At 39.6% G+C, this 17252-nt stretch overlaps 1 protein-coding gene across 1 annotated transcript; it reads right to left on the reverse strand.

Moving 5' to 3' along the window:
• Window positions 1-977: 977 nt before the first annotated feature.
• Window positions 978-16364, reverse strand: LOC107819249 (ubiquinone biosynthesis O-methyltransferase, mitochondrial-like). Its single transcript, XM_075223312.1, has 9 exons — window positions 16064-16364; window positions 15888-15977; window positions 14828-14906; window positions 14610-14687; window positions 12924-12972; window positions 11545-11594; window positions 2196-2345; window positions 1442-1522; window positions 978-1341 (listed from the first exon to the last, which is right to left on the reverse strand). The coding sequence occupies exons 1-9, from the start codon at window positions 16327-16329 to the stop codon at window positions 1216-1218; spliced, it is 969 nt and encodes a 322-aa protein (XP_075079413.1). The 5' UTR covers window positions 16330-16364; the 3' UTR covers window positions 978-1215.
• Between the last annotated feature and the right edge of the window lie 888 nt (window positions 16365-17252).

The raw sequence follows: 17252 nt of genomic DNA on the forward strand, positions 1-17252 counted from the left end.
TCAAAAAATAGAATAACAAAATAAATAAATAAAAATATAAGCAATTACATGAAATGACAAGAAGTAAAGGTAGAGAAATAAATAATAAATAGTGTACAAAGAAAAATATATTTTAAAATTTCAAAAGAAAAATTAAAAGTAAAAATAAAATAAAAAAATAGAAATAAAAAGTTAAAAAGAAAATAAATTAAAATAAAAATAAAAATGAAAGAAACTAAAAGGCAACCTTGTAATTACACAGTGTAATTACCATCAATTCTCACCTCCCCTTGAGAATTGGAGAATGTAATTACACCCCTCCAATTACATCCAATTTCATGTTGACCAAGTAATTACTTGGCCAAACAAACATGCCAAACTATGTAATTACATCCAAATCCAATTCCTAGATGACTTTCCAAACATGCTCTTGTCTTTGTTTACCTAAAAATCGTCTCAAACTTCCCTAACATTCACCACAGATCAGAAATCGCGGTAAAGTACGATGCAATCAAATAGTACCACGAAGTTCACCACGAGGTTCTTTAAAATCTGTCTTAAAGATCCTATACCAATGTCTGAACCCCACCAATTCTCGTCACAGGACTTACATGGATCTTGTACTTGCTTGATTCTCAACCTGCTACGGGAGGTCAAGCTATGAGCCATTAGCTACTGAGACAAGGCTTCTTGTCTTCTGATTGTAGTTGCATCCCCGACTAACTATACATATTCTTGATGGACGAATATACTTACCCTACTAGCTCGATGAATACAATAAATAAGATGAAAGAAACCTCACAACAAAGAAAAACACAAGCTTCGCCTGCAATAGAAGGAAGCCTGCCATGAGTTGCACAAAGCAGCGACATGGGTGTGGAGATGTTTGGAACGCACTCCCTTTTTCCAGGCTCATGGTACTGTATTATAAGAAAAGATTTCTTCGAAAAAATAGTAACAGAAGTGGCCAGACTTTAGTCTCCTTACACTATTCCCAGTTTTGAAATTTGTCTATAACTTGATGTATTTCCCAATACCATGATTTTTGCTAGTAATTCAGAGTATTCAAAAAGAAAAATTACATAGCTCAAACCCTCCAAGGGAAAATAAAAAATGTGAGAACAGATGGTTGGGCATTGCATTCACCATCCAACAAAGTGGAAAAAAGAGATTACATACAATTGCAGGATGGCTTAAGAGATAAGAGCAGAATTAATTCGGCAACTTTATTGCAACTTAATCTAGAGTTTCATCGCTATTGGCTGGTTTTGTTCCCAAAGCAATATAATTAACACTGATGTCATCAGATAAAAACCAACGACCTGTCAAAGGGTTGTATACAAATCCAGCCATCTCTTGCACCTAACAAATGCACAAGATTACCATTCCGAGTGGCGCAAAAACACAGAAATGGGGTTGATAATGATTTAGCTGTAAACAGAAAGGCAGGTAGTCCACTTACAGTTATAGAAGCACGTTGAAGAATGAGGACTAGTTCTTCTGGGGTTACAAAGCTTGACCATTGATGCGTCCCTTTAGGAAGCTGCAAAAGTCCATTTAGAACTATTAGAATATGTTTAGTTAAGCTGACAGCAATATGATCAATGTACAACCATTATGTTCTTGGAATGGTAAAATCAATCTAAACTCTTCCTCTCTTCTAACTCTATGAAAGCAAATGCAAGAAGGCGACAAACAAACACAGACATGGGAAGCAGGGCTGATACTCGAGGAACACCAACTTTCCATATTTCCTTGCTACAGATAATCAGCAGAAATTTTCCGTTTAACATGGCAACTCTTGTGCACAGAAAACGATAGTATATATCAGCAAGATGAATCCTAGCAAATTCAATAGCAGAACGTAATTGGCATACCTTGAAGCATAATCATCTTTAAATCCAGGAGATAACGCGCTAAACAGAATTGTTTCCATTTACACGTATGATAAAGCAAGAACATTAACATGATCCGCATAAATTGAAAGTTCAATTTAAGCTAAAAGAAGAAATACATAGAGAACTATCCACAAACACCTTTCCTTTAACTGGCTCCATAGTTTTAAAGTGCACCAGCAATCCTCCATACACAAATATCATATATGCATAGCTATGGTTCATTTTGGGATCATTTAAGTTTTGCAAGAAATCAATCCATCTGAGTAGACATAAACCAACAATGACCAGAATTTAGTAGGAATTACTAAATATATGTACCCAATGCAGGAGATACTCTGCTGCAACAATCGTTGTTGCATATGCTCTCATTGAACGATTAATTGTGGATATAACAGTAGCGCCACCAGGGATGGTCAATGCTGATAGTGACTTGCAGAATCCAGCAGGATCTGCTACATGCTCAATCACCTACGCAAAGACGAAAATAAGATTCACATATTAGTATAGATCGGATCAAAAGTTGGGAACTCAGAACAGGAGAAGTTTTGACCCGAATGTTGCATTTTCACTTCAGCATTCAGACTTCCTAGCTCATGTTCATTATGTCCATCGCTTTGTAACATGTCATTTACATTCAACCATTTAAGAGGTTACTTATACACTACTCCAGTATATGCTTGTTTATCGGCTTAAATAAAAATCAAAATAACCAAACCCAACTATAAAAATGCAGAATAAAAAGATAATGCAAATGGACCTTTAAAAAGAAAAAAACAAGGAGTTGAAATCACCTTAAACTAGGCCCAAATATTCTCTTCCCACACCCGCATGCTTGCCTACTCGTCCCGGCCTATTTGTACCCCGCTACAATCTCTTCCCTTATAAAAGAAAAAAGGGCCCCTCGGCCAATCGTCACTCAACAGCTCGAAAGCGGATCAGTACAAAACCATGTGATTTGTAATTGTTTACGTACTGCCCCTTAGGCCTAGGGCTTCGTCGTACCCTGCTTACTCCTCTTTCACTTTCACTGGCTTCTACTTGTCTTTTTTTTATTGGCTTATTTCTAAAATGGTATCAGCATTTGAGACGACTCTCCCCGGCCAATCCTCAGTCGTCCGTCCTTGCTTAGAACCACTATCTCTTGATTGATCTGTTTTTTTCTACCTTTACAGCTCGCTCTGTAAGTTCACTAGCAATACACCAATACAGCACTAGCTATAGCAGTAACTAGTACAATGAGTCAGGAGTCGGGTGAATTCAATAATAGACGCCTGTTGGCATTCCAACCTTCCTTCTCCTTTCAGGGAGAGCTAATGCGGGTATTTTGGTTTGTAGGTAATAAAACCTACTATTCCGCTATGAGGGAAAGGAGTGAAAAACTATGTGAAGTCAAAGAGGAGTTAAGAAAAAGTCTTGTTTATTAACATTTAATAATAATGAAAGTAGTTATTTTTTATTTTTTAATTCACATTTGATTTTAATTCAAAATTACAATTATATCCTATCTCTGTAAGGTGAGAGTGGAATTTCTCCTTTATTTTGTCCTTTCCATTCACTCGGATTTCTTCCGTTTCATCGATTTTGTCCGGATCCCACCTTTCTTCCGAAAAAAGCGAGAAGTCGGACGACTCTTCAGTAACCCAGGGTGATCCGACCCCTTCGACGCTTTTTTCGCTGTATACCCCCTCCATCCTTCGGAAGTGGAAGAAAGGGTACTCTAATTTGAATACATAGTAGGGCCCCAGAACGCTAAAAGGTGGGGGAACTAGAGTTGTCACGATAGAAAAGATAAATAAATAAATGACTATAAGGAACCAACGACTCTCTCTTCTTAAACAACCTATATCCTCCACACTTAATCAGCATTTGATAGATTATCCAACCCCGAGCAATCTTAGTTATTGGTGGGGTTTCGGTTCGTTAGCTGGTATTTGTTTAGTCATTCAGATAGTGACTGGCGTTTTTTTAGCTATGCATTACACACCTCGTGTGGATCTAGCTTTCAACAGCGTAGAACACATTATGAGAGATGTTGAAGGGGGTTGGTTGCTCCGTTATATGCATGCTAATGGGGCAAGTATGTTTTTCATTGTGGTTCACCTTCATATTTTTCGTGGTCTATATCATGCCAGTTATAGCAGTCCTAGGGAATTTGTTCGGTGTCTCGGAGTTGTAATCTTCCTATTAATGATTGTGACAGCTTTTATAGGATATGTACTACCTTGGGGTCAGATGAGCTTTTGGGGAGCTACAGTAATTACAAGCTTAGCTAGCGTCATACCTGTAGTAGGAGATACCATAGTGACTTGGCTTTGGGGTGGGTTCTCCGTGGACAATGTCACCTTAAATCGTTTTTTTAGTCTTCATCATTTACTCCCCTTTATTTTAGTAGGAGCCAGTCTTTTTCATCTGGCCGCATTGCATCAATATGGATCCAATAATCCATTGGGTGTACATTCAGAGATGGATAAAATTGCTTCAAACCCTTATTTTTATGTAAAGGATCTAGTAGGTTGGGTAGCTTTTGCTATCTATTTTTCCATTTGGATTTTTTATGCTCCTAATGTTTTGGGGCATCCCGACACTTATATACTTGCTAATCCGATGTCTGCCCCGTCTCATATTGTGCCAGAATGGTATTTCCTACCGATCGGCTCATGTTTGAGCATGATGAATCACTTCGTGCCGACCTGTTGCCAATCCACTTTCCGGCCTCATATGAGAATGGAAAACTGGAGCATTTTTTCCATCGGTGGATGAAGAATCGCGAACATAATAATTTCTGGTTGACCATGTTCCCAGAAAAAAGATACTTTCGAGAAAGGACGAGCACGACTGAAGTGACTATACATACAAATCTATTTATGGATCTATATGCTTCGATTGGAACTGGAAGTTCCAGAACAGGTGGCTGGTATACCACAATAATAAAACTTCCTTTTATTTTTTTTATTCGGATTGGATTTATGTTGGCTTCGTTGGGAGGCTCGCGTAGTTTGTTAAGTCAGCTCCAAAAGGATAAGTTGCGTTGGAATTGATAAAGTTTCGTGGAGTTCATAATTGCATAAAAGGAGTCAAAGTAGTGGCTGCGGCGCGTTGAGGCACTTCTTCGACGGTCCCCGTACGCCCGGCCTGCCGGCCCGCTCTGAAGAATTCATGATTTATATATGTTTCAGGCCGGTGAGAGGGAGTGCGGAATAAGGATTGATTTCACTGTATCCATCGTAGCCCACCCCATCTACCTATTGTAGGAGGTCAATTGTTGCTCCCTCTCTCGAGATTGCAATCCCTATCGAGTCGGGAAGGAATGAGTAATGGGTCGGGGAATCGGGCATCGGCCCTCTTGGATCCGGTAGGAGCAGGAGTAGGTAAGTTAGTATCGATCCGGTGAAGAAAAGAGAATTTAGTTGATAGAGACGTTAGATCTGGAGGAAGCATCTGGTCACATATCCCAAAACCTTCACGGGAAAGGAACGGACTCACTCGCCCTACTTCTAAAGATAGATAGAAAAGGTTAGGGGGTCCCAGTTGTTGAGGTGGCGTAGTGACAGGTGAGAACAATAACAACAAAAGCAGCAGAAGATCCTGCATTAGTATATTCGGTAGTTTGCGGTGGAATAGATTTAAGCGTCCGGGCCAGTAGATCCACAGCAAATAGGCGTTGACTTAGTTGCTTTTGCAGTTTATTTTAATCCCGATGTTGATCCGACGCAACTTACCGATGATAGTCGCAGCACCAGGAGCTTTCAAGGGAGGGGGCTAGGATCTCTAGTTCTGTTCTGGAATCAAAACAAAAAATCTAACTAAATAAGCAGCGAGCCGTTCAGATGAGACCCGAAGACCAGGAAGAATAAATAAGCAAAGGGAGGGGCTTCTTCCTTCAACAAAGGTAATGCTTATTCTTCTCCTTCATGGTACTCTTGAATAAGGCAAGGCTTTTCCCTATTCCCTATCAAAAGCACTTTCAGTAGAAAAATGAATTCGTCTCAAATCAAAAGAAGAAGACTCCGCACCTTCAACTAATTCAAGCAATTCAGTCAGTAGAAAAGTCATATCACTGAACATTGGATTATATACAACCTCGTGAACATTATAACCAATCAATCGAGAGTCTTCTATACATTTAGAAACTTTCTATTTATTCCCGAACGCACAAGAAAAGGTAGAACCTTTGGGAGGTACTTTCGTTCTACTTTACTATAGCAGTTTTAGATCTGTTGGTCGCTCTCTTGCAAGTGCTCGTCTAGCTCCCTCTCCTTGATCTCTTCTTTTTGTTTTTAGCCGAATTTGGCCTTTTAGCCATCCCTTCGATCAAATAGAGTTTCTTATCCTACGTTTTTCTTTTTTTCCCATGATAGCGATATTCCTTTGCTACTTCTTTCCTCGGCTAATGGAAAAAAATCCTTCTTTTTACCCTGCCTAGCGCCATCCATCTCCAAATAGTAAATGCGCTGCTGAGCTCAGATGTCCGCTCGTCTGGCAAGTTGGCAGCAAGCACTTCCTCCCCTCTTTGTGTGGAAAAGCTTTTGAAAGCCTATTAGTTAGTATTAGTAAAAAACCTAGTTAAGGGGTCCGTAGTTGTCGCAATCGCTCATTGGTCTTCACCTCAAGTGTTTTCTTCAAATGAGTCCAAGTCTGCCTTCGCGGATAAGAAATCAAGGACTTGTCGGTAGATCAGCTAGCTCGCGCTCTAGTCTTTCATTGATCTTTTCTACCCTTTGCTCTATGAGGATGCGAGCCTATCCAGAACGTGCAAAGTAAAATAGCGGTAGATCAACTGGGTATAGATCGACACATAGGCTGCTTGCAGAGTGGGGGACAGAATCACACAGCAAGAAAGCTTCCTGTCAATCCAAAAATGTTGGAAAGAGAATTAGATCTAATGTCGTCAAGTGGGCTTATCTAATCACACCCACTTCCCTCACCCACAAAAAAAAAAAAAGATTTTAACTTCCATTATTCGTTTCATATGTTCATGTGTAATGTATAGCTTTGGGCCGACTGAGGTCTGTTTGTACTTTTTCTCTCTAACGTCTCTTTACCCATCACTTTGTCACTATATCGTCTTCCACCGTCGTGAGACCATTATCACGCCGACGTAAATCCGGCGACCTCTCACCGGGTACAGGTAAGTCCTCCTCTCTTTCTCTTTCTCTGTATCTTTTCTCCTTCTTCTCTTCTCTCTCTTCCTCCCTCCCCTCCTCTTTCTTCTAAACTCGTCAGATCTGCCCCTCCCGTTTCTTTCTCCTTTCTCTGCTTCTTCAGCTACTTCACTTCTAAGGTAAACACATTTCTTCAAGTATATTAATAGTGTAATAATATACTTGTAAGAATCTAATTCCCTTTGTTTTGAATGTATAGATGAAAATATTTGCATTATCCTAGATAATTTGGCATCTGGGTATTGTTATTTTATTATTATTTTTTGTATATTTTGGACGCGTTCTCGTTACCGGTGCCGCCGGATTCTTCTTTTGACTATTATTTACTTATTTATTTATTATTTAATTTACTCAAAAAACAATTTAAGGTTTTATTACAACATTTTTGCGCTCCTTTGCTACGGGTGGGGCCTCACCAGTGGTAGCAGTGACAACCCCCATTGTTTGTCTTCGTGGTGTTTGTGTGTATTTCAGGTTAGGGACTGTGGCTATTAGCGGTGAGCGGTACGTGCGTGTGCAAACATAAGGAACAATCCCGGTGAGGGTCAACGAGGGGCGGCGTGAGCTGGACAAGAACGTGATAGGTGGACGCAACGTTGCATATACCAAGGCAATTCCCAGGTTCTACTTGCGGGAGTTGGTACCTCCTGTTTGTCTTTCCCCTTTATTGTGTTAGTTAAATTGTTGCAATCTTAGTTCCTATTAGTTTATCCACAGTATTAGTGCGCCTTTAGTTGCAGCCTGTCTTTGTCTAGCTTGGTCTGTTGCCTTGTGTGTGTTAGTGATTTTCCCTTAGTCTGTTGTAGGTATAGTGGTTGTGGTCTGGGATGGTCGAGTGAGGTCATGTCCTTGGGGGGAGCGCGGGGTGGGGCGGGAGGTAGGGCAGGGTTTAGGGGGTGGGGCGGGAGGCGAGAGAGGCAAAGGAGACATGGGTGTCTATAGGTTAAGAATTGGGTCATGGAACGTGGGTACACTGACGAGTAAGTCTATAGAGTTGGCGAAGATTCTCCAGAAGAGGAGGGTCAATATAGCGTGTGTCCAAGAGACAAGGTAGGTAGGGTCGAGGGCGAAGGATGCAGACGGGTATGAACTTTGGTACTCGAGAGTCCAGAGAGGTAAGAATGGAGTGGGTATCTTGGTGGATAGGGAACTTAGAGTCTGTGGTTGAGGTTAGACGAATGAATGATAGATTGATGGTTATTAAGTTGGTGGTTGGAGAGTACACCCTGAACATTGTTAGTGCCTATGCGCCGCATGCAGGCCTAGATGAGGAGGTTAAACGACGCTTCTGGGAGGGGTTAGATGAGATTGTGCACCAGGTTCCGCCTACAGAGAAGCTATTCATAGGAGGGGATTCAATGGTCAAATTGGGGTGACTGCAGGTGGTTATGGCGAGGTGCATGGAGGCTTTGGTTTTGGGGAGAGGAACGGAGGAGGTACATCGCTGTTGGACTTCGCTGAGGCTTTTGGGTTGGTGATTGCGAACTCTAGATTTCCAAAAAGGAAAGAGCATTTGATTACTTCTCAAAATGCGGTAGCGGAGACCCAGATCGACTATCTCCTTCTCAGGAGGTGTGACAGCGGGTTGTGCAAGGACTGCAAGGTGATTCCAATATCCAAGTGAGACACTCGTGTCGCAGCATAGACTTTTGGTGCTAGATGTTGGTATTAGGTTAAAGAAGAGGAAAAGGTCTGCTCGGGGAAAACTAAGAATCAGGTGGGAGCCTTGACTAAGGATAAAGCCCAAGAGTTGGAGTGCCGGTTGTCAACTATGGGAGCTTGGAGGAGCAGTGGGGATGCGAACATTATGTGGTCAGCGACAGCAGACTGCATAAGGGAGTCTGCAAGAGAGGTGTTAGGGGTCTCGACCGGTGGCTCTGGTGGGCATAAAGGAGACTGGTGGTGGAATGAAGTGGTCCAAGGTAAAGTGGAAGCGAAGAAGGCGGCATAGCTGAAGTTAGTTGGGAGCATAGGTGAGGAGGATAGGCGAGCGTGCATGGAGAGTTATAAGGTAGCTAGGAAGGAAGCTAAAATGTCGGTCACGGAGGCTAAGACTGCGGCTTATTGTCGCATGTACGAGGAACTGGGAAAAAAGGCAGGGAGAAGAAGTTATTTCGGCTGGCCAAGTTGAGAGAGAGGAAGGCTCGAGATTTGGACCAAGTGAGATGCATCAAGGATGAAGATGGTAGAGTACTGGTAGAAGATGCCCAGATTAAGAGGAGATGGCAGACTTACTTTTATAAACTTCTGAATGAAAAAGGGGATCGTGATATTGTGCTAGGCGAATTGGAGCATTCCAAAAGTCACTGTGACATATGTGTATAAAGCATATCGAGGTCGAGGAGGTCGTGGGGGCTATGCGTAAGATGAGTAGGGGCAGAGCGACCGGGCCAGACGAGATTCCAGTGGAATTTTGGAAGTGTGTAGGAAGAGCAGGTGTGGAGTGGTTGACTGGGTTGTTTAATGTTATTTTTAAGGCCAAGAGGATGCCGACTGAGTGGAGGTGGAGTACGGTGGTTCATTGTATAAGAACAAAGGTGATATCCAGAGTTGTAACAATTATAGGGGTATCAAATTACTAAGTCATACCATGAAAGTATGGGAGAGATGGTTGAAGCGAGGGTGACGATGACAACGTCTATATCCGACAACCAGTTCGGGTTCATGCCGGGCCGTTCCACCACAAAAGCTATACACCTTTTTAGGAGGTTGGTGGAACTGTACAGAGAGAGAAAGAAGGATCTGCACATGGTGTTTATTGACCTAGAGAAAGCGTATGACAAGGTTCCTAGAGAAGTTCTCTGGATATGCTTGGAGGCAAAAGGTGTGTCGGTTCCTTATATTATGGCAATTAAGGACATGTATGATGGGGCTAAGACTCGGGTTAGGACAGTAAGAGGCGACTCTGAGCATTTTCCGGTTGAAATGGGGCTACACCAAGGCTCTGCGCTCAATCCGTTCTTATTCGCCCTGGTGATAGAGGCGATAACAAACCATATTCAAGGGGAGGTGCCATGGTGCATGCTATTTGCCGATGACATAGTTCTGATTGATGAGTCACGAGCCGGTGTTAACGAGAGATTGGAAGTTTGGAGACAGACTCTTGAGTCTAAGGGTTTCAAACTAAGCAGAACGAAGACAGAATACCTCGAGTGTAAGTTCAGCGCTGAGCCGGGGGAAGTGGACGTCGATGTGAGGCTTGAGTCACAGGTTATCCCAAGTAGAGGCAGTTTCAAGTACCTTGGTTCGGTTATCCACGAGTGAGTGGAGATCGACGAGGATGTCACACACCGTATTGGGGTAGGATGGATGAAGTAGAGGTTAGCATCTGGAGTCTTGTGTAACAGGAGAGCGCCAATGATACTCAAAGGTAAGTTCTACAAAGCGGTGGTTAGACCGGCCATGATGTATGGGGCTGAGTGTTGGCCTATTAAGAACTCACATATCCAAAAGATGAAAGTAGCAGAAATGAGGATGTTGAGGTGGATGTGCGAGCACACTAGGATGGATAAGATTAGGAATTATGATATTCGGGAGAAGGTGCACGTGGCTCCCATTGAGGACAAGATGCGGGAAGCGAGGCTCAAATGGTTCGGGCATGTACAAAGGAGAAGCCCAGATGCTCCAGTAAGGAGGTGTGAGCGGCTGGTTGTGGATGGCACGAGAAGAGGTAGAGGGCGGCCTAAAAAGTATTGGGGAGAGGTGATCAGACAGGATATGGCGAGACTTCAGATTTCCGAGGACATGACACTTGATAGGACGTTGTGGAGGTCGAGTATTACGGTTGTAGGCTAGGAGGTAGTTGAGTCTTGCGTTACTTTATACCTTTGTGAGCCTAGTCCGGTAAGGTTTTGTCTAAGAGAGCTAGGGGCAATGTCGTGTCTTACTATTTTATTTTTCGACGTTGGATCCATTTACTAGCCACCGTTTTTGCTTTGCATTTTTCTTCTGCATTTTATGTTCCTATTTTTCCTATGATCTCCGTGATGAATCTAATATCCTCTCCTTTTGTTTCTTTTTATTATCTTGAATCGAGGGTCTTTCGGAGACAGTCTCTCTAGGGGTAAGGTCTACGTACACACTACCCTCCCCAGACCCCACTTGTGGGATTTTACTGGGTTGTTGTTGTTGTTGTTGATGTTCATGTGTAATGTGTATACAAATGTTTATATCTGACCTGTTTGATCCCTATCAACTTCATCTTATTTAATTATAATACAAGTATCAAATTACATAAATCCATCTGCATCAGTAAATGTAACAGTCTGACTCTAACGGCCTCCAATTATCAGACGAGAGAAAGTGCATCAAAGTTAAAAAAGAGTAAATCTGCTCAAAAGACCAAGGACTTTACTCAATGTACTGCGCAAAGTCCAAATAGATAGTGAAAGCTTGCGAATCAAAAGATACAAATGATGTAAGTACAGCTTACTAGAACTATTGGATTGCAATTAAGAAGTTAAAATATCTTAGAACAGAGTCAGGTATTACTTACTAAATCATACCTCTAAAGAAATTACAGCATCAAATTGTCTCTGTTCTTCGACCAGGTTTTCTGTTGACATAACATTCAATAGTGTCATTTTTCGAAGAATAATCTTGAGATCCAGATAAACACAGGATTTTAAAATAAGGTTACTAAAATCTATTTTCCTGCAGTTTCAAGACATATGTCATCAGCCAAGGTTGTTATACAACATAATTAAAAACCAGCAACATACACAAGCATCAAATCATTAATGTTTCCGTGTCTTTGTGGCATAAGAGTAATTGCCATATAACTAAAACGATTAGCTTGATTCATGATCTCTCAAACATTTTAAGGAGCTGCTCTGGAATTTAATTAGGCACAGGCGCCATGGCAAAGTCAATTTCTTTTTCTACTATATAATTTCTTCAGGAAAGCAAACATAACGACAAAGAAAAACATTTTTAGAATTTAAAGGAGAGACACAAACAAGTAACGAACAACTAAGATTACCCCAAAATAATTATTGCATACCTTTTTTCTTTCACGAGGAATCTCACGCTCCAATAATTTTGCAAGTTCAAATACCATTATCGGATATGCAATCTGTTTTTAATTCAAGTCTTTCTGAAGCTTGATGATTTTAGTCATATCTTTTTTGATTAATAAGTGTTTTTTATTATGTTACACTGAAGAAAGCATTCATGGAGAGAAATAGATAAAGTGGACAGAACTTAATATAGTAGACCAAGTACATGACATTTCAATTGAGTTTTTCTTCTCTGCATTCATCTGCTGGAAGGTGAAATTCACAGTGAGGACATCACCAACCACGCAAGTACTGAATGCAGCGAGTTAGGGTTTTAACTCTTATGTTGATTATCATGAAGCTACAAATAATTAGCACACTATCTCGACCAATTACCGACCTCCATAATCTCCATAAGGAAGAAAGAGGTTAACCAATTATGATCCGAGGATCCAACAAATCATGAGCACTTTCTTTTGTGGTTCACACAGTTAAATGGCGATAATTTCATACTATTGCAGCTCAAATCAGAACCACACAAAATTTGCAAAAGGCAATGACATACAACAGTTTTGATCAGAATCCACTTCAATTATATAGGAATGAAAGTGAGGGATGCCAAAATTCATTTCAAATTGATAGGTTGAGCAGATAAAACCAGTGCTTGATCATTGACATGGTTTCATAATGATAGCTGATGTAATGCGGACTACTTCTCCAATTCTCAATTAAAGAAGGCACCAACAAATTCCGGCACCTAAACCTGCTCATAGATCTGTTCCTTTTTAAATGGTTCCGATCACTGTATATTGTAATAGAAAATTAACATGCACATAGAAGTCAGCAATATTTGAACTTAATTATCATCAAACAAGACAGACATGTACCAGCGGTTGTGCACCGATATTCAATTGAAGACGCTTTTGGATCCAAATCCTGAAAGAAATATTAAAGTCCATAAGTATCCACTACATAGCATGGATACGGGTTTGACTGTCATATTTGTATAGGTATGACATGGAGACACACGAAGATAATAGGCAGAACTGACACCAATTAAACACTATATCATGTATTATATGTCATTCTCTACATAGCAGAATCAACAAAAAAGATACTGGAAGAAGCATAAGAATATATAACTTCAAAAATAAACAATATCAATTTTTTATTCTTAAAAAAAATGCAAAATCAATTTTAACAGAATTTAACACCAGAACATGAATTCTAGGCACACACCCATAAAACTATGATAGAATTTAAGATAGGATTTACAGCTTAATAAACAGCAAAAATAATGCTGAATCTTAATCAGTTCTATAAAGTTGTTTCGATTACTTCATCACTGATATGATTTTAGAGAATACGCCCTGTGTTTTTCATTTCTTAAACTACTGTTTGGTACATAAAGACCCGAAGTTGTCACTGAAAATTGTTGTCGCGGGCTCAAGAGTTGTGCTTTGGTCTCTTGGAAGGATAAGCACATCTAGATATGGGGATATGCTGTGCAGAAAATATAACGTAAAATAAGGAACTCCTTTTTTTTGTTCACATACCAAAAGTTAGTACCCTACATATATTTTATCCAATACCTACATATATTTTATCCAATACGATTATGACACAATTACATGGACTAAAGTTCAGTAACTGTGCACCTTAAACGCAATCTTTTGAAAATATTTTTCTGGTATATATCAATCATGGGAACAGCTAGAGTGAAACTTTTGGCGAACATCCCAGAACATCATAGCATATATTACTGCACGAAAACAAAGATCTAAAGGATAATCTGGCTTGTTCCCATTTTATGCAAAAAGGAAGAGACTCGTAGAATGGAAGAGGCAGACAGAGCTTTGCACATTTTGGTTAAAACATGACATCTTAATCAGAGCCTCTTGTGCCAAATTTACTAAATGCATAAGTTGCTTATCCCTGGACTTTGTAATGTGTCTACTTTATCTGCTGGCCAAACTTATGACACTATTTCTATGCCAGCAGCATGAAGCACTGATCCGAATGAATATTGCTCCACCTCCCTCAATAATGCCTAAGATTTAAACATTTCTTTATTTTCAGATCACCTAAAAGGGCAGAAGAAAGATCTCGTTTCTTCAACAGTTACATTGCTTCATCTCTACTGGACCTTTAAGTAGGATTCAAAACCTAGACAGAAGAAACATCAGATAACCAAATGTTCTATATTGGAACTTTTCTTGCATTTTCTGTCAACGTTGGGTACTTCGGATTCACAGTAAACATTCTAGTGATAAGCTCAAAACCTTTCTAAATGTTAAAATCCTAGTACCTCTTTCTTCCAGATCTCTTTGACCATCAAACGAACTATAATTCTGACAGGAGCAAAACTGTAATTGTCCCTCAAGGTAAGGTCGTAAGGATGTCTACAGAAAACTCAAAATCAATAAAAAGACTCGTATATTTTTAAATGTCATGCTCGTGATATTTCATGCGTGAAAGAACTTTAAAGAAACTGTACATTAACCAGACAAGACTTAAAAGTTAAAACAGCAGTTTAATAGTGCACAATGGGAACATCTAAGAGTAAAACATACCGCATGAAGGCGAGCAATCTTAATATTTTTGTCCACAGCGTCAACTCCCATGATGGTAGCTCCCATTCGAGCCAAAGGCTGAATTAAGAGGGAAAATGAGATGTGACAAGCCATACGTTTCAAATAGGCAAATAACTATATTCACAGGAGAAAAGTAATCTGCCATCTGCAAATGTAAAAGTGAACTTAATGGAGTACTAAGCTTAAAGAATGTATACCTCAGTTAAAATTCCCCCTCCACAACCAACATCGACAAACTTTAATCCTTCAAAAGGTCTAGTGCAATTTGGATCCTTTCTGATACAACAAAAACAGATTAGCTTCCAGGGATACAACAAGAGTAAAAACTGCATGTAGAGCAGTGTCAAGATGTACATAATAAACTGCATGAATAAGAACGCACCATCTCAAATCAGAGTAATTCACTCAGCTTGAGCCACACATTGTATTGGTGTTATGTGCATTTTAATAGTATTAAAATTATAATATTAAAGTGCATTAACTTTTGTGATGTTAGTGGCTATAAATTGGCAAGAAAGTGGTCATTATCTTTGGTTTAATTCATATAACCACTAATACCATGACCTATCACTAATTACCCACTAAAGCTTAAATCTGTAACCACCATCCCATGATCTAAAATTTTACTATCCCACTACCTTGTAAGTCTTCAACTTATTCTCTACAATAGAGAAAACTATTTCCTGAAGGAAGGTGTTCATTTTTGGTGGGGCTTTCCACTCAATAACTTGTCCGGAGTTTGTTCAATTCATACGACACTGTCATATGGAGGGGACAAGTCAATAGTGTTACTGCTGTATCGGTGAAGATTCTATCACAATGGGCTTGAATCTCCTTAAAAAGAGCGACATATCCGTGCCTAAGCTGGAGAATGTTTATTTATTTTTCTTCATCTTATTTTTTCAATTGTAATTCCTTGTATTTTCACCAACACATTGTTAGGACGTTGATACACTAAATACAAATGCTTCTTTATAAATACATGCACTTCTGAGAGTTTTCAAGTAGAGCCAAAGGTAGGGATAATTTGATTTTCTGTTTTTTATTTTAAGTGCAAATTTTGTAGTAACTTTTTCTAGAAAGTATAACGGAAAATAGGAACAAATTTGCTGATTACCCCATCTGACAAGGGAGGGTTTGTTACACACAAATTGCAAATGAGGGAGGTCACTGTACTAGCGAACTCTAAAACCAGCCCAGCATGATTTTTTTAACATAAGCCTGAAAAGAAGGCCGCTAATATACTATGATAATTACCTGAAATGGCGACAAAGAGAGGACCTAATGAAAGCAAGTCTCGTAGGGTTCATCATATGTAATGGCTTAAACGGTCCTTCTGCATCCCACCTGATTTTAAACTCAAATTCAGTACCAAAAACAACTATGCCTCAATTAAAAGAACAAATTGCGGAACTTTGAACTTTATATAATACCAGGTCTCGGAAATGGCGGAGAATTTAGCAAGTTCAAATTCATTGAGAGAACTTGTAGAGGTGGTGGAGGGATTAGGGGATGGAGGTGGTGGAGGATTTATAGGAGTTGGCTGAGAAACTTCCGAATAAGATCGCCATTTTACTTGATTATGTAACGACGGGAAGTTGGAATTGGGGTCTCTGAGTTTATTATTGAAACGAGCATTGCTGAGTTGAGAGATTCTGCATAGGGATCTCAGTCGGTTATGAACGAGTTTCGAAGCCATGGCTGACGAGCTCGAAAATATGGTGTAACGTGTTGCTAATAGGACAACAGCTTTGTCACAACTCTTTTATGTTAGGTACACAGTCAGGTGACCCCGTCATCATTGGGCCTGATTGGGTCTTTGGTCCAAACTTGTTTACTTTCTTGGGCCGTCAGAAATTTATAAGAAAAAATGACACTATAACCGTTGTAAAAATAATAATTAAAAAGATGTATAAAATTTGTATAATTTTTTTATATATATATTTTGTATGTTATATACAAAAATTATACATATTTTACACATTTTTTCGGCTAAAAAATGAAAATAATTTCTGGCGAGGGCTAAAAGTAATAATACACAGTCACTTTTGGGCAGCTAATCAAGCTTTAGCCACTATTTCAAAAATTATTACACATTTTGCCATTCTTTTGACGCAAAAAAGGTTGAAGAATTAACCCAAATAGCCATCCACCCAATATCTTAAACTAAAAATGGCTGATGGAGGTATAATATATGCGTAATTTATGTATTATATATGTATAATTGTGTATAATTAATGTATAAACTGTGTATATGACTAAAAAAAATATGGACGGCTGTTTGTGACAATACTCCAAATTAAAACAAGAAACAACTCCACCATACTGGAGTTTAAAAATTTGTTGGAGTTTCAAATCTCAGAAATTCTCATGGGGTTAAAACCTTTATAAGTTTAAATTCACAATCTAAGTATAAAAATTTGTCGTCATAAAATCGTAGTGACTCAATATTTCTTGGCTCCAATGTTTTAAAACCTTGAATACGTATTTTCTTCCGCCTTTATCTTTTTTGTCCACCCCTTCCCCTTGCCGGGGACATTGCTAGTCTACAAAGGGCACTTGCATTATTCAATGACTGATTTGCCCACGTGAGGGTGTGACATTTACTGTGTTTTCTTCCTC

Source organism: Nicotiana tabacum, chromosome 10, assembly GCF_000715075.1.
Source record: "Nicotiana tabacum cultivar K326 chromosome 10, ASM71507v2, whole genome shotgun sequence".
In the NCBI taxonomy this organism is placed as follows: Eukaryota; Viridiplantae; Streptophyta; class Magnoliopsida; order Solanales; family Solanaceae; genus Nicotiana; species Nicotiana tabacum.

Coding starts and splice junctions, on each gene's coding strand:
- LOC107819249 (XM_075223312.1), bottom strand. CDS start 16,329: ATGGCTTCGAAACTCGTTCATAACCGACTGAGATCCCTATGCAGAATC. Junction 2,346..11,544: donor ATGCTGTAATTTCTTTAGAG/GTATGATTTAGT, acceptor GTCTTTGCGTAG/GTGATTGAGCATGTAGCAGA. Junction 1,523..2,195: donor CAGAGTATCTCCTGCATTGG/GTACATATATTT, acceptor GGACTTTTGCAG/CTTCCTAAAGGGACGCATCA.